This window comes from Geotrypetes seraphini, chromosome 18, assembly GCF_902459505.1.
Source record: "Geotrypetes seraphini chromosome 18, aGeoSer1.1, whole genome shotgun sequence".
Classification (NCBI taxonomy): domain Eukaryota; kingdom Metazoa; phylum Chordata; class Amphibia; order Gymnophiona; family Dermophiidae; genus Geotrypetes; species Geotrypetes seraphini.
The window spans coordinates 22,329,384-22,354,232 of record NC_047101.1 but is presented as its reverse complement, the minus strand read 5'-3'; the positions used below and the strand labels follow the sequence as shown (position 1 = coordinate 22,354,232).

The window sequence follows — 24,849 nt, the reverse complement described above, 5'->3', positions numbered from 1 at the left end:
CCGCCAGCCGCCGGAGAACCCCGCAGTGCCGCTTCAGAGGAATGCCTCTTCTATCCGCCGGCCAGCCCTCCACGTCGGATGCCCCTCGCATGCTGGAGAGCCCCCACCCGAGCCCACACAGCCGAGCGCCGCCCCACCTGCACGCTGCGCACGACACGCCGATGATTGACGCTGTGCGCATCACACGCAACGCGCAGGTGGGACGGCACCCGGCCGCGTAGGCCCAGATAGAGGTCCTCCAACCTGCGGAAGGCACCTGACGTGGAAGGCTGGACGGAAGACGGAAGAGCAATCCCCCGAAGCGGCGCTTCCTGGACTGTAAGTGCTCGTTTATCGGGGCAGTGCTCAGTTTGCGAGTCAAAAGTTTGCTGAGTGTTTTGCTCGTCTTGCAAAACACTCGCAAACCGGGTTACTCGCAAACCGAGGTTCCACTGTATTAGGAAAGGGATAAAGGAGGACTTATACATAATAATGAGGCAGATATGACATACTTGATCATGAGATGAGGCCTACCTAAAAGCCTTTAAAATGGATGCATATTTGGGATTTCCAGAGAAGAACTTACGGCCTCTTTTACAAAGCCACGCTAGCGGCTGCCGTACGGCAACAGCCCCGAAGTCCTTTAAAACTGTATGGGCTTTGGGGCCATCAGAGCAACACAGCCGCTAGCGCGGCTTTGTAAAAGAGGCTGTTAGTTACTTTATGTTTTTTTATTTTTTAACATAGAATCTAATTAGTTTTGCTCCCTGAAGTTAACAAACTTTCAATGGGAGATATTCCAAATGTCCCTAAATTTAGTTGGATCAAATTGGCAGATCTTGATCTAACCCAAAGCAAAGCTACCACAGGCTAAAACAGTTACGTAGATTAACTGGAAGTTCACTCCATGAAATTAAATTCATTGACTGCATTTCATCTCTAGTTACGCATGAATCCTACACCGAAAACAAACTAAAAAGTGTAGGACAACAGAATAGTTTAATTTAAACTGTGGTCAATATCCCAGAATACTCACACTGCAACCAGCTGGATTTTGAATTTGATGGAAGTTGGATTGAATTCAGGTTTACTCAAATTATGTTCACATTTCTGGGGGGAGGGGGGGAAACAAACAAACATAATTTCTAAGTACTATGAAAGCTTCTTTATGTGCGATCAATAAAATAAGCATTCTTGACTTTTTATAGTTTATCACAAAGTATTTGAAAGATATGGGAGGTGGTATATGGAGGGGGTATGTGGGAGTGTGTGGTGCAGTGGTTAGAACTACAGCCTGAGCACCCTGAGGTTGTGGGTTCGAATCCCACACTGCTCTTTGTGACCCTGGGCAAGTTACTTAATCCCCATTGCCCCAGGTACATTAGATAAAGTGGGAGCCTGCTGGGACAATTAGGGAAAAATGCTTGAATACTGGAATAATTTGTAATCCGCACAGAATTATAGGATTTGCGGAATGTAGATCATTTTTCTATAAAATACAGCTTGAATTCTTTTATGAATTTTCTGATTTTAAGGTATGCTGTTTGGTGCACAGAACTCTTTGTTTAGCAAGATTAAGGGCTCCTTTTACTAGGGTGCGCTAGCGTTTTTAGCGCACGCACGAAATTACCGCACGGTACGCTTCTAGATTAACACCAGCTCAATGCTGGCGTTAAGGTCTAGCGCACACTATTCCACGCGTTAAGGCCCTAACGCACCTTAGTAAAAGAAGCCCCAAGTCTGAAGTTTTATACATTTTAGAAAATGAGGTGTACATATGTAAATTTGGGTTGTGGTATCTTAATATTAAATGAGTTGTATGTTCTGATTTTTTTTCTGAAAAGAGAATTTTCACACATTACAGGTGAATCTTTTATTTATTTTGTTACACATATGTTCCCCTCCCTAAAACTATGTCAACTCAAATGATTCGTCGACAAAACCTTCTCCTTCCAGGCGGCCAAACTAAACTCATGGCTTGCCCAAATTATACTTGATGCCCCCACTTACCTGGACTTCAGAAAAAAACTCAAAACTCACTTATTCCATGGACAGAATCCCTAACTCTCCCACTCGCTCCTTCTACTCCCTTCAATACACATGAACCTCCACCTTCCCCTCCTAATGTACCCTCCAAACCAACTAACTTCACTGACCGGTATTTTTCCCTCCTATTGTACACGCTTGTATATTCCTATTGTACTCCATTGTATATTCTGTCAACTTCATTGACCTGTACACCCCAAAAAATGTTAATTTTTGTCAACTTAAATGACATGTTCTATCCAAAAAATGTTAATTCCCAATGTTATTTTCTTTCGTAATATTATTAATTGCTGTGAACCGCCTAGAACTCTCTGGGTATGGCGGTATACAAAATAAAGTTATTATTATTATTATTATATATAAGTATTTACGCAATCTACCATTCTTGCAAATAATAAAACATATGTAATTTACAATAAGGTGGTTAAGACACAATGAAAACTGCAAATTATCCAGTAATGCCCTCATTAACACCTTGCTATACTCATAGACAATCAGTCTCAAAATGACACAACTTGATGCAGGCACACAACACACGGAGCTGCCGGATAATACTGGCACCAATTATCCAGTGCTGGGGGTCGTTTCAGTTTGTGCATCGCTAGGAGGGCTCATTTAAATACTGATGAGCTCCTAGCTATGCATTTGCATAGGGTTATCAGTGTGTGCTATGACAATCAGTAGCAGCCACGGAGAATCCTTTTGTGCATTGGGGCTTCAGGAACTAAAAGCAAAACAAAACACAGGCTAATTCTTGGGGATTTTTTTTTATTTACAAAAAGAAAACATCTAGGCATGGCAAACCTGAGAAACTGCCACTCCTTCTTTTTAAAATTGTTAGTATAGCATTTTCTCTCCGGCACTGTTTTACTTGGACAGAATAATTCACTTTCATTCCAAAAGTGCCTTTGGCTTTGGACCTTTGAACACACCCAGGGTGTGAGACAAATTCTCAGATTCAGTACACCCTGCCGCGTCATTCCTTGCATGCATACAATATGGTTTTAAGCCATCGCATGTGACCTACCCGGCAGCGCAGTGACCGTTTGATCAGAAGGTGCTTGTGACGTGGATACAGCTGGGATGCACAGAGCGGCTGAAAGTCTGGCTGGAGTAGACGCTGTTGCAGAGTAGTTACTAAACAAATATATATATATATGTAAAAAGAAATCAACTTATATTTTTGCAAAACTAGAAGTGATTGAACGAGCAGTAAAAGCAAATAGTAGAAATTGTAGTTTGCCTGAAAGATGAAGCTACAGTGTTATGACTTCCTTGGGCAGATTTCGCCATCAGTGGCACTCAGCCTCAATCAGGCAATCTTGGAGGTATCTCATCATGATTGGTCTTTGCTGTCCTGGGAATGGTTACTGGCTCATTCTTACTTACACTGGGCTGATACCACATTGTGCAAATGTATTTACCTTATTTTCACGCATATACCATGTGTTCTCAGCTCACAGTGGGCCATTCTTCCACTGACTGTGTCCAACTGAACCTAATTATCAATTAAATTTGGCCAGCTACTTTTTTCAGATGGGTGATATGGGTTTGGATAAACTTGTTCCTTAAATAAATGATGTAATGTAAGAACTAGGCTGTATGTTTACTCAGGTTCCCTTTAAACCAAAATGTAATAGACAAAGATTAGAAACCATTCAGTGCAATGTATGTGACATCAGAGGAAGGATGGGGGAGGGGTGTAAAAAACTTTTTTTTTACATCACTATACTTAAGTTTGAATGCACAGGAGAACCATTACATTATAATTGGTTATAGATATGCTAATGAATGTGGCCGAATGGATATGAGATCTAGTGGTCCAAAGATTAATAGACAGTCTGAAGTAGTAGAAAATCCCTATGGCGACAACTCTCTCTCTACCAAATCAAAATATTAGGACAAAAAATGAAAAAAAGGACACTTAGAGGCAGGAAGCAGCAAATCAATGAAGCTAGAAGGATGCCAAGTCCCTCCTGCCCGAAACCACCGTGACCCCCCCCCCCCCCCACAATGATCGCCGGCAGGAGAGATGCCCAATCTCTCCGGCTGCGATACCACAAAACCCTTCACCCAATGATCACTGGCAGGAGGGATGCCCAGTTCCTCCTGCTGATACCCCCCCAAATGTTCACCCCCCCAGGACCCCCTAACCCTACCCGGACCACGCTACAGTTTTGTTAAAAAAAAACAAAAAAAAAGGGGGGGTGGTAAATAAAAACTATATCTGCCTGAACAGTTTCAGCTTGTCTTTGACTCAAAGTTGAAAGGTCAATTTAAAACCAAACAAAAATGTTTACAGAACAGAAATGGAGTAATTCTTTATTACCCTCTGTTAGATTTATAGGCCTTGTGTAATAGTCTTCAGCTAATGGTTCTACTTCTTCCACTGCCTGTGCAGGCTCAATCTTTATTTCCTTCTGGTCCTCCCCTTCTTTCAAACTGAAATGATGAAATGTGAGTAAAAAAATGGCAAAAGAGACAAAGTACATTAAGCATATGTAAAATTTATTTTAATACTCAAGGCTCACAAATCTTAGTCTTTAGAACAGGGATCTCAAAGTCCCTCCTTGAGGGCCACAATCCAGTCGGGTTTTCAGGATTTCCCTAATGAATATGCATTGAAAGCAGTGCATGCACACAGATCTCATGCATATTCATTGGGGAAATCCTGAAAACCCGACTGGATTGCGGCCCTCAAGGAAGGATTTGAGACCCCTGCTTTAGAACGTTCACCTTCTCATGTACATTCATTGTCTGTTGTCAGACGTCTACTGTTTTGTTGTATCATTTTATATTTCCTTCCCATTTTTATGATATTTTATCCATGACTATGTAAACTGGTTACACTTTCATTATATAATCAAATAAATTAGATTTGGACTTGGGGCCAAAACAGCAAGGTATGAACGTGGAAGTCATCTGTAAATTCCCTCTGGGAAGTTTGCACCTACAAACTGTACCGGGACTTTGGCTCCCATGGCCTCACCAAGCAAAATCATATTCCCTATAGCAACTAGCTGTCAATTTCCTCTTTTAAAATTTAAGAACATCAAAATAGCCTTAACTGGGTCAGACCAATGGTTCATCTAACCCAGTAGCCTTTCCTCACCGTGGCCAAACCAGGTCACTAGTACCTGGCCAAAACCCAAGGAGTAGCAACATTCCATGCTATCGATCCAGGGCAAGCAGAGGCTTCCCCCATTTCTCTCAATAAGAGACTATGGCCTTTTCCTCCAGGAACTTGTGCAAACCTTTCTTAAAATCAGCTACACTATCCATGCTTACCACAACCTCTGGCAATGCGTTCCAGAACTTAACTATTCTCTGAGTGAATAAATATTTCCTCCTATTGGTTTTTAAAGCATCTCCCTGTAACTTCATTGAGTGTCCCCTAGTCTTTGTAATTTTTGATGAGTAAAAAAAAATCTACCCACTTGTACCCATTCTACACCACTAAAGATTTTGTAGACTTCAAACATATCTCCCATCAGCTGTCTCTTTTCAAAGTTGAAGAGCTCTAACCTCTTTAGTCTTTCCTCAGACGATAGGAGTGCCATCCCCTTTATCATCTTAGTTGCTCTTCTTTGAACCTTTTCTAGTTCCGCTATATCTTTTTTGAGATAAGGCAACCAGAACTGAATGCAATACTTAAGGAGAGGTCGCATCATGGAGCAATACAAAGGCATTATAAAACAAACATTCTTAGTATTGCTTACCATTAATTCCTAGCATCTTGTTTGCCTTTTTGGCCACCACCACACATTGGGTGGAAGGATTCAGCATATTGTCTACAATGACACCCAAATCTTTTTCTTGGGCACTGATTTCCAAGGTGGACCCTAGCATCTGGTAATTATGAATTTGGATTATTCCTCCCAAATGTGCATCACTTTGCATTTGTCCATATTAAATGTCATCTGCTATTTGGACGCCCAGTCTTCCAGTTTCCTAAGGTCTGCCTGCATACATTTTAGCAACTTTGAACAGTTTAGCATTATATGAAAATTTAAACACCTCACTTGTCATACCAATTTCCAGATTATTTATAAGTTAGTTAAATTTCATCAGTTCCAGAACAGATAGATCCCCGTGGCACTCCACTATTTACCCTACTCTATTTCCCTGCATTCTCTCAAAATTGTCTCCTGTATTGTTTTATCTAAGAATCACATGCACCTAATAAGTTCTACCACACACACACAATATTTAAACAACAGTCAGGCTGCACTCAATCAGAAGCAGAAAACTTAATCAAGCCAAAGTCACAACAATTTAACCAGAACTTAAGACATTTCTTTATTCAAGCTTGGTAAGCTTTTGTACTTACAGTGCTTTAAACAGCAAAAACTAGCATTCTGTAAGTACAAAGACTTTGTACTAACTGCTGGGGGCGTGCCTGGCACATCTCTTGGAGCTTCTGCACAGACATGTTCTTTAATGTATATTAAATGCCTCACACTTGGGACAAAGATAACTACAAATTTTAATTTAAAAAAAGTCAAAAGAAAAGCAAATATGAGACAACATAAAAAAGCGTAACACACACAAGAAAGCAAACTAAAAAGAGCAAAAATAAAAATGTGAAATAGGCAAAGCAAAAACACAACTCACTTCCCATTCTATACACAGACCAAAGTGATACAGAAAAATAATTATTCCCCGATTCCTAAAAGTTTTGGCTGGCACTCAATTTTCTACCTAGGTTTCCCTCACCACAACTGCAAACTGAAGCACTTTGATGCTGCATTGTATCTATTTTTGTGTTAATGTTTATATCCCTGAGTTTATATTTTAATCTGATTATCTTGTACTGCAGAGGTCATAAAAACCTTGGACTTTGAATCAAAGCCAAAAATGATTAAAATCCATGCATTCTAGTTCCCCAGTCTCTCATTTAGACATTCCTTGTTAGATTCTGCACTTGAAAACTCACGAGAGTCCAGCAAACACACTGATGGGGGCTCCAGATCTTTGACGCTGGAGGCGTGTACCACGTCCGTACTTGTCCTATGAACAGGAGAGAGAACTCAAGTCAGGAAATAGGAATTTTTTTGCCATCAAATTCCATGCTGTCAATGTATAGTATACAACATTTAGGACGCTACCTCTATGTCAACATAAAGTCACATTTACACCATCACCACCATCACAAACACAGGAATCAATCACCAAAGATTATAAGCAGGCAATGTTTAAATGACTAAATGCATCTCTCCAATAGAGTCTAGTTTGCAGGTGGAGGTACATATGATAGGAGTCTGGCTGCAAAGTTATAAGTTTGTTTATTTGTATCCCGCATTATCTAGACAATCTAAGCAGGCAACAATATACATAATAAAAATCACAATAAAAACAAACTACATTAAAACATCAAAACACATGCAACATAAAAATCCAACTTAACGCATGTATCTCTGGAACACAGAACTGGTGTAAGTGCTCATTCCTAACCAAATACATACGTACAAAACCCAGTTCTCAGTAGTATATGCTCAATTTACCTCCTCCACTTAATACTCAACACAAATTGTGAATGAGGGTTGGATTAGTTAAGATAAGCACAGCCCTCAGTTTGAGATTCACTACTTGTTTGGCCAGGGAGAAAGCATGGTTGCATACCTGTAGCAAGTGTTCTCCGTAAACAGAAGAATTCTACATTCCCATTCTTCCAGCTAAGAACTGCCTGAGAGGGGGAAACTGCAGGAGTTTGGGAATGCCCATGAAGTCCCAGACAACTTTCCAGTGTTTTTATGGGTTCTGAGGGTCCATCGTGGAAACCTCACCAACTTGTGTGGCTGTAGTAATCCTGGTTGTCCATGAAGAAATGTGTGGATTTGTGCACTACTGGGGTGGAAGGTGACATTGTGTGGGCCTACTGTATAAAAAGGCACACTGGTGCCTATATTGCCTTTAAAACAAGTAGGAAAAATGCAAAGCAAGGCTTGTGGAATTTGTGGTGTTGGCCCATATTTCTCTGGAACCCACCTCTTCCTCCCAAGTCCCCTCTTGTCCATTTTTTAATTCAATGTGTCATTTCTACTTGTCTCTCTTCTCTTCCTTCCTCCCACCCCCCACTCATCTCATTGAGGTAAAAATTTTCAGAGAGTTATTTTGCCCTCATAGGGGCAGACATTCTCAACCTCTTTTCTATAATTCTTTCCAACTTCCATTAGGTTGGAAATAATAAACAGGCCTAGGGGTTACCAAAGGACAGATTGAGATATCCAAATTTTACTTTCATTGAAAGGAAGATGGATAGAGACATCTGGGTTTGACTTCCATTGAAAGCAGCATCAACTGAACATTAAGGACACAAGACCTTTAATTACAGCATGGCTGTTAAAGGACTTACCGCTACGTGAATACTATGTTGCTGAGCAATACATGGCAGCAGGAAGACAGAGCAGATACATTACACAAAACTAAACAGCTTTTACATTGCAGAGTAAAAATGTTTCTTGTGAATGCTTTCTTTCAGCTTAAACTCAAGTTGTTTAATTAGAGAACCATCTACTTGCTAACTTCTAAGAAGACATAATCACCCCTGGGAGCCGAGAACAGAGCAAAAAGTGCCATAAGTTGCTTTTTGGGGATGTTATATCCAGTAATAAAGCAATGGCAATCCCAGACAGGGCTAGCTCAAGAGATTATGGTGCCCTGTCTGCCCCCAGCCAGTTCCCTCCTCTGATGCTACTGCCCGGTCCTGGCAGGATGTGGCTTCATACGCCAGCATTAGTGTCAAGCAATAGCATCAGAAGAGGGAAATGCTGCACCTCCCTCTTCTGGATACAAGGGGGAGGAGCCTGTATCCAGGATATAGAAGGAGCCTAAGGGAGTCCCTGATTGGCTCAGATGCCTAAGACCCCGCCCAATGGGAGGGTCTTCAGGCATCTGAGCCAATCAGGGTCTTAGGCCCCTCCCCATGCAGGCGGGGGGAAGGAGGGCATCTGGTGGCAGAAGAGTGTGGGCATTCCTCCTGCCATTCGTTTGCAGCAGTGGCGGTGTCCATCCCTCCTGCCATTTTTTGGGGTTCGGGGATGGATCGGGGGTACTAGCGTGGGAGGGGGCTTTTTTAATGGGACAGGCGGTAAACATTTAAGTCGTGCAGAACCTCTGTCCCATTTATAAAAGAGCAAAGCAGAAGCCCTGACAGCAGTGACAGGAGGCTGCTTCCCCTGTCACTATTGTCAGGGCTCTGCACCGACAATCACTGAGCGATTGAATCGGTGAGTTTGCATGCCCTGATTCACTTGATAGTGAATCAATCGCTGTTTGCAAATTGGCCAGAGAATCAGCCAACAGCGATTGAGTTGCTATCTTTAGTGAATCTGGGCCTTAATTCCTTTATCAGCAAGGTGTTAACTACAGTACTTAGAAACTTCTGCTTTTCAATGGTTTAGCAAACTTTAGCTGCTGGAGGACAATTTTCAAAGCAATTTATGCAGGTTAAAAAATAGTAGACAGAAGATAAAGACCTGAACTTTCCATCCGGTCTGCCCATTACTTCCATGCATTATAAATTCATTATTTAATTATATTATCTTTTTGCTTTGACATTTCTGGGCCATAGACCAAAATGTCCACCCGGTACTGTCCTTAGGTTCAAACCACTGGAGTTGCCATCAAAGCTCACTCCAGCCTATCCAACCATCTTGTTTCCCACCGAGTTTAAAAGCACTGATTTTGTTCACTTTATCAGTGGATTATACTGTATTTCCTTATTGAAACAAATACGCAATACAGAGTATTTCACACATATTCACTGCAGAAGCTTGCAAAGTCAATTATCGTCATGCAATAGGACTATAAGATTGCCAATGAACATAGATCATAAACACACCGTCGCTGCCACCACAGCACCAACTGATGAATAGCACCAAGTTTCTCTGTGCGAGGTCTAGGCTCACTTTTCCTTGCTATCACACTCCTTGCTCCATCATTTTAATGCACCGGGGATGGTGGCATAAATATTTTGCTCATGGGGCTTAACTATCTCCCTCCCTCCCCCAACAGATTCATTGCCTTACCTCCCTTTCCCCTCTCTTCCCTTTGGGTCTTCACACCACCCACCTAACCTGCAGCTGCTAGTTAAGAACATAAGAATTGACACACTGGGACAGACCAAAGGTCTATCAAGTCCAGTATCCTGTTTCCAACAGTGGCCAACCCAGGTCCCAAGTACCTAACTAGATCCCAAGAAGTAAAAACAGAGGATTTCCCCAAGTCATATCAATAATGGACCATGGACTTCTCTTTTAGGAAATTATCCCAAATCTTTTTTAAAGCCTGCTAAGCTGATTTCACCGCATTCTCCAGCGATGAATTCCAGAGTTTAATTGCACATTGTATGAGGAAATATTTTCTCCAGTTTGTTTTAAATTTACTACTTAGTAGCTTCATCACCTGAAATGGTGGTCCTCAGCTAAAGAGCAGAAGCAGCCAGTGAACAGTGCTTAAGCATATACAGGACCCATTATTGAGGAGCCTGTAAAAGCACACTAGCTTAGACCCTGCACTCACTAAGCTCCTACAGTCTGGCTTGTAGGAAAGAAACTGGTTATTGAGGGGATAGTGTTGATGTAAGAGGGGTGGAGCTTAAGTCTCTGAAATATGAGGCTTCCTACAAGTTCTGGCGGGTACAGGAAAATAACCCAACAGTCCCGGAATAGAGTGGGATTATACAAGAACTGACTATTACTATCACCATCACCAGCCCAAGGGCTTCATCTGCTTTAAGAACAAGCAGCTGCGGCTTTGTACTCCTACTGGTAGTTTCCAGACCAACATACCCCCAATTCTCTCCAACTCTAGCTATGCAGTTGTGTGGAATAATTCCTCACCGAAAAGGCCAGAGGCATATAGTTTCGACGTCGTGCCAACTTCTTACGGTCTCGCTCAATCTTCTCTTTCTGGGCCAGCTGCTGGTAATACTCCACTAGTTTATTAACCTGCAAAACACAAGACAAACATGCAGTCTTGCCACGCAATTAATGGATTTACCGTGGTTTGTGGTTTTACATTACAAAAGCTTTTTTTCTTTAATATTATTATTTATTAAATGTGAAATGCACAGACGGAAGGAAGGAAGGATATGCTTTTATTGTCTACTGCTCCAAACCTTCCTTCCTCCTACACATCTGAAAGAAATATTTTTTGTGACCCTGAATTATTTTTAATAAAGCTGTTTCATTCTGCTCCTTTGGACTATACAAGCTCAATGAGAAACCTTGAAACTTCATTCACACTGTCCTGGGGATTTCTTCCTTCTTTTGTATCCCCTGCCAACTTACTTTTAGGACAGGCTATTGACGGTCTTCACCTGAAAGCTATATACCACTGATCTTACAAGAACCCTATATCATGGGCACTAAATTCAGCTATTATCACCTACCTTCCCCCTTGGAGCATTGCCCAGTCCAGAGAGCAGAAAACATGAAACACGAATCAAACCAGATCTTTCTGTATGATAATACAAAGCACTGTCCATGGTACAGTCCCCCACTGCAACAAATTCTAAGACAGTGAATCAAGAATTACCAATCTCTGAATGATTTAGACCAGTGGTTCTCAACCCTCTCCTGGAGGACCAACAGGCCAGTCGGGTTTTCAGGATGGCCTTCATGAATATGCATGGAGCAGATTTGCATGCCTGGCACCTCCATTATATGCAGATCTCTCTCATGCATATTCATTAGGGCTATCCTGAAAACCCGACTGGCCTGGTGGTCCTCCAGGAGAGGGTTGGGAACCACTGATTTAGACAACCAGAACACTTTTAAGTTGGAAAATCTGTGTGATGGGCAAGAACTAAAGTGAACAGCCATGTAGAAGAAAAAAAAAAAAGGTGGGTTGGCTTGGTGGTTCAGCCGGTAAGCATTTGCATTTCCATTATCAATTAGGAAAACTCCTAGTATGACTTATGGGTCAGGATTTCTGCTCCCAGAACCAGCCAAGGTTTGGGATGAGGAGAAGGCAGCATTCACTGCTCTAAAGGGGTGGAGGTAGCCAGAAATTCAGGGTGGGGGGTGGGGAGGAATAATTCCTCAGGTAGGAATTATGGCAAAATCAGTATCATGACTTTGGGATGTTTGCTGTAGAAAAGCTACAGGAAAATAATTTGCAATGAATACTGCAAAGCTGATTCTGAAACTCAGACATCGCTCTTGCAGGCAGAATATGAATATACAGAAAACGATGATGATTTTAAACTCACTCGACACCAAAGAGACTGAAGAATTTTGCTACAGCAGGGTGCTCACCGCATATAAAAGGAGGGTCTCATATTCTTTTCCATCAGAAAATCAGGTCTGACTTGCCAACTTAGGGGTGCAGAAAAACTCTGCACTTTACTGGGGTAAGGTTTGTGACCCGAGATCAAGGCCGTTAGGCTCAAACACAATGAGTGGACCCTTAGCCTGCACTCTGAGGAGCCCTGGACCTGCTTCTCCAGCCTGCCCAACCTTATATGCTAGGAGCAGAAAATTTCTGGTGAATTCAAGAAGGCACCAGCTTATGTATCGGTAATGTCACTGGAAAAAAAAAAAAATCAGTTCTCTCTACTCCGTCTGCTGAGAGGAAAGGGACACAACCTACTTCTTCAGAATGATATGGCAGAGACAATGAGGAAAACAGAATTATTTTTAATAAATTACTCTTATCACTAATAGCTAGGCTCCCATAATGATACTGTGGGTTATTATGGAATAAATTATTTAAACAAACATGGGATGATGGTATACTTTGTATTTCTGTTAGTCTGAACACATTCAACCATCTGAAAGCATGTAAAAATGTATCAATTCTTACTAGATATATTATTAAGATTTTTACTGCCTTTTTGAAGAAATTCACTCAAGGCGGTGTAAGCAAACAATTCAATCATGCTATTGCTGCTGCCTTTTAAGGAAAAGCGCAAGTACCTGAGAAAATTAGATAAACCAGGAGAGCCACCTTTGACCTCACCGGCTGCATGAAGATCACGTGCTCTCAGAACTTACCAGTAGCAATGCAAGTTAAAGTAATTCTCATACTTCCCCTTCCCAGATTACATCTCAACTCTCCAGCATCCTGCAATCCTAGACTTACCCTTTGTGTGTAAGGATTCTCAGACTCCTGCCAACCTCCACTGGCTGTAAGACAAAAAACACAGAAATTCCTTGAAACCTCTCCCATACAGTTTGCATAAATATTTGTCTTGAAGCCCTTATGACTCTATAATCAGCTACACAAGTCCTTAATATTACTGCAAACAAATGCCTTCTCCAAAACGACAAAAGTCAAGCTTTGTGTAATATAAGTTTTGCGAATTCCAAGACAAAAGTCATTTGAGTTGTAGCTTCCAATCAGTAATAACAGTTCAGCATTTAGACTGGTGGAGGAGTAGATTACTGTTTAGAACTAGGAACCAGGTTCAATTCCCACTGCAGCTCCTTATGACTCTAGGTAAGTCACCTAACCCTCCACTGTTCCAAGTACAAAACTTAAGATTGTGAGCCCACTAAGGAGAGAGAAAATAGTTGTATATACAGGCAGCCCCCGAGTTACAGACGCCCGACTTAAGTACGACTCGGACTTAAGAACGTGGTTGTGGCTTCATGTAATTTCACTGAGCAGTATTTCCAGTGGCCTAGACTCCTACACTCCTCCTGCAGCAGATTCAGAAATTATGCATGGCTACATTAAGAATAGTGTGTGGTTGTGCATGCTGTACCTTACAGGGAACACTTGTTGGAACAGTTGGCCCTTTTGTCAGCTGGGAGCAGAGGTAATCAACAAAAATGTGAAAATCTACAAGTTCCGAGTTACATACAAAACTGACTTAAGAACAGCTTTGAAAACGTGACTCGCTCTTAACCCGGGGACTGCCTGTAATATGTAAACCGCTTTGGTTGTACCACATAAAGACAGTATATCAAATCCATGATCCTGACCCTTACCTTACTGGTGAGCAATTATCATCAAGGAAACTGTGCAATTGTCCTGTACTTCCAGGAAGCTGAACTGCTCAGTCTCTTTGTGATTCTCAATCCCTAAAACACACAACTTTTCTCATAACATCCCCAGGCACACCCTGTGTTTCAACCAAAGTTAAATTGTGTTTTTTGGGGAGATACAGTGTATTTATTACAAGAGCACAATAGTGCTGCTAAGAGGAGTTTACAAGAAAGTCAACAGTATGTCAAACAAAAGGTCCATTTTCATTCATTCAATGTAGCACCATAGCATCCCCAGTAGCCATGGGCTTCAGGAAAAATATAAGACTAGAAAGTACCTCTTGAAGTTCTTAGCTCAGTGGATCGCAAACTGTGTGCCACGGAGAATTCCAGGTGTGCCCCAAGATGCCGGCGAGGAGGGGGCGCGCCAGCTGACAGCTTACAAGACAGCGCCAGCACCTTGCCTCCTCGCCGGTGCCTCCGCTCCTTCTCCTCACCACTCCTTCTGCAGCACCCTCCCCCCCCCCAGCGGTAATAGGAGGCTCAGGGCTGCGGCTGGAGGACATCCATGCAGGCGTGGATGTCGTGATGACATCATGCATGCCTGCAACATCATCACGCTGATGTCCACGCATTTCCAGGGGCCCTCCAGCTGCAGCCCTGCGATTAGTGTGCCAGCAGCTTAAAAAGTTTGCGACACACTGTCTTAACTGGACGGGTAAACTCAGAGAAAGCAAAAAAAGAATAACAGTCAATAGCCTGACAAGGTCCTGAATTATGAAGTTATATGAATAATCAGACTCAATTAACTAAACTATTGTCCATCATACCTCTAGCATACCTGAACAGCGATGCAGCGACTAGGACACACTCACAGAGATCATCAGGATCCAAAAAAAGGCTAGAAAAATTGGTGGTGAATAACCAGTGGTGGAAAAAAAGGTACAATGAACTAGAACCATTTTCCTCAGAGCTAGTTTGAATACTGGGTATAGAAATGCCCCTAAGTTCTTTGATGTGTTGCGTTGAGAAATATATTTCAATAGAAGGTATATGCTAAATCCCTGTTAGGAAAGGTTCTTTTCAACATTACTAAGGTTGTTTTTTGGGTTTTAGGGATTGTAGCCCTGAGGAAACCCCCCCAAGGATGAAACATGTTGGCGTGCTGGTCCCTAGCTGTTTACCACCAAGCAAAGTACAAATATATTCATATACCATATACCCTAGTAAAGTGGATGGTTTAACCTATCTCATTTTGAGTCTAATTATAAAATGACCCGGTGAAGATTGAATGCGTAAAGCCAGCTGTTATGAAAACTTATTGAACTGGTGGCATTTCTGAGGGCTGGAAGAGTTATTAAATAGAAGGTTTTTCAGGGACGGTTGAAAAGAACCTTTCCTAACATGGCCTAAGTTCTTTGAGCCATATTTCTGATATCACTGAACAAATATAACTCTATTCAAACATTCTACAAAATAAATGAAACATTAATGGGTCAGAGAAACAGACCACCCAGGGAATGCAGCATTTTTCTAATTACTTGCTATTACTGTAATGTCTCCAAGGTCATTAACAATGCCTCATTGTAATTAAGATTACATTTTCACTATGGTTACTTTTGGTACATCTCTTTAGCTCATTCTTTCCTGGCACTATTCTGACAAAAAACAACAGCTTGTATTTATGCTGAAATCAGTTTTTATAGATGACTAATACAGAACAATATAAGCATATAAGGAAATTATATGCATGCAACAAAAGAAAGATAGCATATCCAACCCATCATAACGTTTTTCAATTATAACTTCTCCCTCCAAAATCGCCCCTTCCATCCTTTATCACAAAGTCCTGATCTTCCCATCTAAACACACAAACTTCCAAACCTCAACTGTTTACAAACCTCTACAGGGCTTAAGCACTCGGCTAAGCATCCGTTCTTCTCTAGGGACACAGCTTGTATTTAATTTTAGCTCTACATATGTCTAAATCCGAACTAGGATCATTTTTTAAATCTAGCACGCAGAGAAGTAAAGACTGCACTGGAACATGGCTTGGGAAAGAGCTTCTATATTTTCATAGGGGTTCTGCATGAAATACCATGTTACCAGCTGCATATGCCCATTTATGCACATGCAAAATAAAAATTAATAGTTGAGTATTTAGTTTTATCGTGTAGTCATAACAACTATACTGATCTGCAGAAAGTAAGCCTTGGTAGAACTAACACTCTGATTTTCAATGTAAGACCCACAAGCCAATGGCATCCCCCCTCAGACCTCTTGAGCAGTCCCAGTCAACCCCCTTCCACATCCTTCTGACACTCATTCCAACTTCCTGGCCTCCCAACCACCCACCCATTTCTAAAAGACGGGAGCAATGGCCAATTGACTCTGCCTCCAGCACCGCCATCTTTAATATGGCAGCACTGATCTGTAGCAGTGTGGCAGCACTCAAGTGTGGAAAGGGGATGAGATAGAAAATTTTAGAATATATAATATCGCCTTTCTGTGGTTACACATTCAAAGTGGTTTACATAAATACAGGTACTTATTTCATACCTAAGGCGATGGAACATTAAATGACTTGCCCAGGATCACAACAAGCAGCACGGGGATTGTGGAGGGCCTTGTGTCAGCACTGCAACTACAGCACTGGCAACTAGCTTTTGATAAAGTTCCTCACGAGAGGCTCCTGAGAAAATTAAAGAGTCATGGGACAGGTGGCAAAGTTCAGTTGTGGATTAGGAATTGGTTATCGGATAGAAAACAGAGGGTAGGGTTAAATCAGTGGTCTCAAACTCACGGCCCGGAGGCCACATGCGGCCCGCCAGGTACTATTTTGAGGCCCTCGGTATGTTTATCATAATCACAAAAGTAAAATAAAACAGTTTCTTGATCATATGTCGCTTTAGCTATAAATTACAATATTATTATTAAGACTTAGTCAAAAGGAAAGATTTATAAACTATAACGAGTTTTACCTCATGCAAAATTGTCATTTCTTTAATACCACATTAACTATTTTTTCTGAGGTCCTCCAAGTACCAACAAATCAAAAATGTGGCTCTGCAAAGGGAGTGCCACAGGAGTTTGTACTGGGACCAGTGCTATTTAACTTATTTATAAATGATCTGGAAATTGGAAGACTATATTCTCGTCCAAAAAATCGTCCATGTCTCAAACACCCAGAACAAGACCTTTTGGGCATGGGAGGAGCCAGCAAAGTAATGGATTGGCCACCCAGACATGGCAACAGAGTAGTGGGGCACCTTACAGGGCACTGCTGTGAACTTCACATAAAGGGTGCCACATAAACATCTCAACTTGCAGGTCATGGTGATCCCCCTCCAAACCTACTATACCCACCTGTCTACAACCCCAATAGCCCTATGGCTGCAGGTGGCACCTATATGGCAGTACAGTAGGGTATTGATGGGTTTTGGTGGACTCACATTTTTCACCATGAATCCAGTGGTTTAGCGAGGTTTATGGACCTGGGTCCTCCTCTCTAGGGTTCACTAACCCACCCCCCCAGACTACTTAAGCCACCTCTGTGCAGCTCTGCTAGGCTTTCCTATGCTAGGTGCTGATGTTCTGGAGGCAAGTATGTATGTTTTTTTCCAATTTTTATGGCGGTATGCCTGGGGTGGGTGGGGGGGGGTCCATGATCACTGGGGGATTATGTGGGGGTCTGTACTTTGTGTCTGCAGTGGTTATCTGGTTACTTTGGATACCTTCTGGGCACTTAAACCTATTTTTAGATCGCCTAAGTCACAACGTATACGTTTTGTCCGGGCAACTTCGTAAAACTATCGATTATCCCTGCAGTACGACTAAGAGCTCCTTTTACGAAGGTGCGCTAAGCGTTTTAGCACGCGCTAGCCAAAAATCTACCGCCTGCTCAAAAGGAGGCGGTAGCAGCTAGCGCGCGGGGCAATTTAGCTTGCACTATTCCACGCGGTAAGGCCCTAACGCGCCTTCGTAAAAGAAGCCCTAAGTCGAGGTCGGCCCACATCCCACCCTAACCACTCCTTCAAAAACGCCCCTTTCAGCTCTGGGTGCACAGCAGGATTCAGAGGCCTAAAAAGTCTCTAGATAATCAAAACCGGTTACTAGACATATTGGCACTTGGACAACCTGTCTTTTAGGTCATCCAAGTGCCAATCTGGGCTGGTTTTTAGACTTATTTCTGTTTCGATGATGAGCCCCACAGTATCTATGGAAAGTGAATTCTAATTCCAATTTCATGTCCTTCTGTTGTTCCGATAATGATACTTACCAACAGATTTGTCAGCCATACCAACGTCTCTAGAGGTCCAGCGACAAAACCCGCAAGCAAGATAATAAGCTTTCTTCATTGTGGTCTTGGCCGGGTCATCTGGAATAGGAGCTGGGATGGTTGTAGCCCGAGTTGACAGGGTGTGCATACAGCAAGGGCAGTCAAAACAATTAGCACATCTATTATCCAAAAAAAGGGGACATGTTGAAGCAGAACTTTAATCATTACACCAGCCTGAATGGTTTGCAGTTATCATATAGTGCAATAACATTGGATAACATCCTTATTCTCTCCTTGTAAACAGTGTTTCTATTGTCTTTAGTTGAAGGAAACTCAGCTGTTTATAAGAATGAGGGGTTTTGGGGGGGTCCTTTACTACACTTTTTTTGGCACAGTAAGAAAAGAAATGTATTACAGTTACTGTAAAATACCAGGAAATTAAGCCACCAAATTAACATACAAACAAAACCGGAACCAAATTTTTTTTAACAAGTTTCCTTAACTGTGAAATATTGACAACTGCCTGTAGCCTATAGACATTCATATTGTCAATATGTGCCCCATTTTTGTGACCAGTATAATTTAATTTCAATGGGTTTATACGAGGTCACAACTACAGTGCCTTGTAAAATCTTCAGAATCTTGTACATTTTTCACATTCTGCTGTCTAAAAAATACAAAGGCACTGAAGTAAGAGTTTATTTCACTGAGGTACACGACACTCTATAATTTAAGAAATATTCAAAAAGTCATTACGAATAAAAAAAAAATCAAAAGGTCTTGATTGCATAAGCTTTCCCACTTGTAGTCACCGCAAACATAATTTAGCGCACGCGCAAACACACACACACACACTATCTCTCTTAATTACAGCAGTTAGTTGATTCAAATCAAGTGGGGAGTTTTTTTGTATAAAGTGAATTTGAAAAAAAGTCTGTATGTGCCAAACATGAAGCTGTTAAAAGGAATTTGGGATAAAGTTATTCAAAAAGGTACAGAATGCGGAAAGCCTATTTCATTCTGTCTGAATACCTTTGGGCACTGTTTCAAGGCTTGTTCCCTTCCATTAAACACTGGTCATTTTCTTAGCAGCCTTCTACTTGGACCATCTACCTCAATGACCATAAGAACATAAGAAATGCCTGCACCGGATCAGACCTGGGGTCCATCCAGTCTGGTGGTCCGCACACGCGGAGGCTCAGCCAGGCGTACCTGGGCGAATACCTTAATCATTTGTATCCCTCAATGTATCCCGCAAGAAGATGTGCGTCCAATTTTACCTTATATCCTAAAATGGTGGTTTCCTCCACCACATCCTCTGGGAGAGAGATCCAGGCGTTCACCACCCGCTGTGTGAAGCAGAACTTTCTGACATTTGTCATGGCCTTGACCCCTTGACCAGTTATAAGATTACCGGTATACAACATGCACAGCATATCACTCTACTAACACTATCCCTATAGTAAACCATGGTGGTAGCAGCACTATACCGAGGGGCAGCTTTACAACAAGAGGAATCAGAGAGGCTTGAAAGGATTAAGGGTAAGATGAATGGTGCAACCTATAGGTTCTCCTTCAGGATCTGCCTAGGACAGGGTAAACAAAAAAACAACTTTTAGAAGGACAGTGATCCTAACTGAAAAGAAACAACGGTGAGGAATCAGCAAGAAGAAAGCTGCTCAGTCAAAGCTCAGACCTGAATCTAATGGACTTCAAGACTGCAATGCACAGAATCTCCAGCCAACCTTAAAGAGCCAAATATACCAAGAATGGCAAAAAGTGCAGACATCACACTACCCTAAATGACTGAGAAATACAGAAAAACAGCATACTGCCGGTGCAATCTGCCCATCCACATCAATTGCCCATCTCATTCTCTGGTCTTCCATGTTGCCTTCATTTATTGGATTCAAATACAGTCCTTGTCTCCATCAACTCCAGTGGGAGGCTGTTCTGCACATCTACCAAATTTTCTCTAACAAATATTCCCTAAGATTACTCCTGCATCTAGTCCCTTCCACCCTCATCCTGTGACCTCTTACTTCAGAGTTTTCATTCCACTGAAAGAGGTTCACCTTCTTGTGCAGTAAACGCTTTGGAGGTATCTAAAGATCTATTATATCGCCCTTGTCCCACCTTTCTTCAAAGTATACATATTGGATTTTTAAGTCTGTTTCTATGTGAACACTATTTCTGAGAGCAATGCCCCTATTCTGTAAGGACACTCAATGTATTAAGTGTTCTTACAGAATACTAGCATAAGTCAACAGTGGCAGGCCTAAAAGTAGGTACAAACATTTATACCAGGTCTATGTGCAAAATGGCTGCCACGTTCCACCAATATGAATATCCCTCTGACAGTTAGCAATTAGAGATGAAATTAAAACGCTGCTAAGACAAAACTTCTTTGGCTGGGCCCTAAATTATATTCTCTTCCTTCTGCTGTTAACCTAGATTCGGGAGAGTCTTTGAAAATCGAGTTCTCCTCATTAGTATTAGGTGTTCTCATCAATTCTTCACTCACATTAACTCTCTTGCAAAAAAGTGTTTTATTAGTCTTTGTGTTTTGAGGAAAGTTAGACCGTTCTTCTACCAACAGCATTTTTCTGTCTTGGTCCAATCAATCATTCTGGCATGTTTGGACTACTGCAATTCACTGCATGTGGGCTTATCTAAGGCTAGCCTTCAGAGACTGCAACTAATACAGAATACTGCTGCCAGACTCATTTTTTGGTAAGCGCAAGTTTGACCATGTGTCCCCTCTCCTTAAAGAACTATATTGGCTTCCAGTCCATTTGAGAATTCAATTTAAACGCATTTGTATTGCATTCAAGATCTTATTTGGCCTCTCTATCACTCTTGTCCCTTTGGACTGGAATGTAGGCAGATCTCATCTGGCTAGGAGCTCTCAGAGATTAAAACTTTCCTTTCCTTCCCTTAAGGGCAAAATCAAATCTATCAGAAAACTTAGCCATTCTTTCTCCTACAAACTAAATGAGCTTTGGAATAATATACCACTCTCACTAAGAAGTTTAGGCCCCTTCTTATCTTTCAGGAAGGCTCTTGAAGACAGTCTTGTTCACCAAACATTTTGGAAATTAATTATTCTACTTTATCCACATTAGATTTCTTTTGTTCTGTTCTTTTGTATTACTCTATTCTTAATGTTAACCGAGTTGAGCTCCAAATTGGTTAACGACCAAGTGTATAAAACTTGCTTTTCATATCTGATCATTTTTGGGTAGCCAAACAGGCAATGAGAAAAGTTGGAAGGTTGCTCAGGTACAATAGGGAAAAGGAGGCAGCTAGCGCTTCTGTATAAGTCTCTAGTGCAGTGTTTTTCACCCTTTTTACACCTATGGACCGGCAGAAATAAAAGAATTATTCTGTGGACCGGCGGTTGAAGAACACTGGGCTAAGTCGTGGGCCAGACACCGCCCATCTCTACCCAATCTCCACCCAAGACCCGGCCCCCATAATAGTACTAATTGCACCTTAACACGTCCTGTGCCTCATCTGGAAACTTTCCCTCTGACGTTGCAACGTCAGAGAGAAGGCTTCCGATTCAGGCGCAGGATGCACGTAGGAGCCACTGCCCGTGGCTTTGTGCACAGAATCAGTTAGGAAGAGGGAGCTGGCTCGAAGATAACGCTGCATCGATCGCACATGGACCGGCGGTTGAAGAACACTGTTTTGGGCCTGATGCACGTGCTGGCCCCATGGACCGGCAGGAAATTTCTGTGGACCATGGACCGGTGGTTGAAGAACATTGCTCTAGTGTGACCTCATTTTGGAGTGCTGTGCACAAATCTGCAGACCACCCTCAAAAGCATATAAACCAAATGTAGTCTATCCAGGGGGTGGATGTTAACATGGTCGGTGGTCTATCCAAAAGCATATATAATGGGGCAGTTAAATTTATATGGTAATAGCACATATAAACATAGAATACTGCCATCCAGGTGAGTAACTTAAAGCGTACATTTATGGATTGGGGGGAGAATCAAGATGGCGATGGAGTGAGTCGCGCTTTTAAGTGGCTCCTGCTCTTGTCGTCAACTTCTACATTTTTCCGCAGAAAATTTACCTTTTTGCCATGCCTAAGTTTAGGAGTAAGCAGAGGAGTATGCTTCCTGCCTCCTCTTCCACTTCACTGATGCGATAAGCGGCAATAACAGCTTATGCTGTTTCAGCTGGAGCGGGCGTTTCTGCTGACCGAGGAGGGCAGTCTTCGGTCTAGGAGGGCGAAGTATCACTCAGCCCTTTGGGACCTGGAGTTCCTCCGCGTCCCGGGATGATGTCGGGGACGCCTTCAGCTGCACAGGAAGCGCCGGAATTGATGTCTCCGGCGGCGTTGCAGGTCTCACCCCTGACCCCGGATGGGAATTTCAGCTTGCCGACTTTCTCACAGTCGGCATTGGTGTACAGAGGACCTGAACTTCAGAGTGCAGCAGGGAATGAGGAGGTGAAACCTTTGGTGGAGTCCCGTGGAATATCTATCCCTGCTCCTCTGATTAAACCAGCGGTGATAGACAAGGAGGCGATCTGGAGTGCCTTGAAGACTTTGCATAAGGTATGCTCCCAGTTTGTTGCTTCAGTACAGAATACTAATATTCAACTTAAAACTTTTGAAGAGAAATTCCAACAACAGTCTGTTAGAATGGACAAATTGGAGAAATCAGTGGCAGAAGTGAAGGTTTCTACTAATTTACAATTGAAGGAAAAGGTTCTACTCACTAGGAAAGAAAATAGAAAACTCGGAGAATGCAAATAGGAATTTGAACTTGAGACTTTTAAACTTTCCTGTCTCCAAATTTCAATCACCTAGAGATTTATTTCATTCCTTTTTAAATATAGTTTTGAAATTTCCTGAAAATAATATGCCACCGCTACAAAAGTTATATTACCTAAATCTGCCAAAAGAGGATAAAGAAGAAGGAAATATATTTCCAGGAGAATTGGATCTAAACTGGTATGCTGGAGACATCTCAAGAGGAAATTGTGGTTAGGGCTACTCTATTGATAATTTTTGTCTTTCTTCGAGATAAAGAAGCAATTCTTCGTCTATTTTATAGGACTGATGTGGAATTTCATGGAATCAAACTTTCAATTTTTCCTGATGTATCAAAGTGGACACAAGCCAGACGTAAGAAATTTCTGGCTTGCCGTCAATCTGTTTTGAGATTAGGAGCAACCTTTCAATTACGTTTTCCTTGTAAATGTTGCATTATATATCAGGGTAATAGATATATTTTTTATGAACCCGATCATTTGCAATTTTTTCTTGAGGGTAAAGCAACTATAAGAATTCCAGAGACTTCCATGGAATCAGCCAACCAGGCCATTAATTAAATGACTCCAAATGCACTCAGTAATTTGAATTAATTTAGAAATATTTCCTGGAATCCAACTACCCTTGGAAGTGATTGATTCTCTCTCCTCATAATGTGGACTTTAGTCATAGTCACTAGTGTGGAATCCTATATAATAAAACGCTAGCCGCGCATGCGCACTCAGACCTGCGTGATCTGTGATCCCTGATCTGTGATCCGTAGGTCCGTGGTCAGAGTGCGTATGCGGCGGCCAGATCGGGAAAGCACAGCACAGCCGGCGACTCCCCCCTCCCGCCCTCACTCACCGCCAACACCACCACCGCCAAAGCCTCCTCCATCTCAATGGCTCACCCGCGTTTAAATTGAGCAAAGCGCTGCACCGCGCTAACGCTGGCTTTGCCGTCTTCTGTCCACTGCGGCCCGCCCTCTCTGACTACTTCCTGGTTCCGCTAGGGTTGGCCGCAATGGATAGAAGACGCTGAAGCCAGCGGTAGCACGGTGCAGCGCTTTGCTCTCGATTAAACACGGCGGCTAATAGAACGGGAACAAGCAGAGAGCAAAATTCTTTACCCCAAACGATCAGACATGGGGACAGGAGGAAATTTAGCTGGTCTCATAAAGGCTGTGAGCACTGAGAAAAAGGAATTTGCAGTCGTCTCTTATTAATGAACCAAATCAGAGAATGCTTTTAGAAATTGCTACAGGCCTTAGATTCACCACTGGTCTTATGTCTGGAAAGGAAGGGGGCGGCGGGAAATGCTGCTTCTGCACAGGGAAGTGTGTGTGGGGGGGGAGAAATGCTGTTTCTGGACAGGGAAGGCCAGGAAATGCTGCTGTTGCACAGGGAAGGGTGGGAAATGCTGCTATATTCTAGCACCCGTTAATGTAACGAACTTAAACACTAGTTATTTTATAATTTGTATTATTTGTTTCCTGTTTTTGGATTGTTATATTTCCTTTCAAGTGTTGTTTATTCAACTTGTAAAAGCACAAATAAACAAACCAAAAAAAAAAACCGTACACTTATGCAGGAACATGGCAATAGAGCACCAAAACTAAACTTTACATATAACTCCTTTTTCATCTGCTTAAAAATGTCACTCTCTACTCTGCCACAATCTTTGATTTCTGAAGCTCGGATAACATTTCTTTTAAACATTAAAATCGTAGCTACCCAAACATTGTTGCTAGGTGCCATCGACCAAACATTACACAAGTGGTTTTCAACCCAATCCCCGAGACACACTTGTAGGCATGCCAGAGGCTATAAATCAGG

At 42.1% G+C, this 24,849-nt stretch overlaps 1 protein-coding gene across 1 annotated transcript in view; it reads right to left on the bottom strand.

Moving 5' to 3' along the window:
- DCTN4 (dynactin subunit 4) overlaps nucleotides 1-24,849 on the bottom strand; it is a 47,821-nt gene that overhangs the window by 15,374 nt on the left and 7,598 nt on the right. The window contains exons 3-9 of the mRNA XM_033927397.1: nucleotides 18,241-18,419; nucleotides 13,114-13,157; nucleotides 10,869-10,976; nucleotides 6,962-7,035; nucleotides 4,355-4,467; nucleotides 3,053-3,162; nucleotides 1,016-1,089 (exon numbers count right to left, since the gene is read on the bottom strand). Coding sequence (XP_033783288.1) covers nucleotides 1,016-1,089; nucleotides 3,053-3,162; nucleotides 4,355-4,467; nucleotides 6,962-7,035; nucleotides 10,869-10,976; nucleotides 13,114-13,157; nucleotides 18,241-18,419 — 702 coding nt within the window. The remainder of the gene's footprint in view (nucleotides 1-1,015; nucleotides 1,090-3,052; nucleotides 3,163-4,354; nucleotides 4,468-6,961; nucleotides 7,036-10,868; nucleotides 10,977-13,113; nucleotides 13,158-18,240; nucleotides 18,420-24,849) is intronic.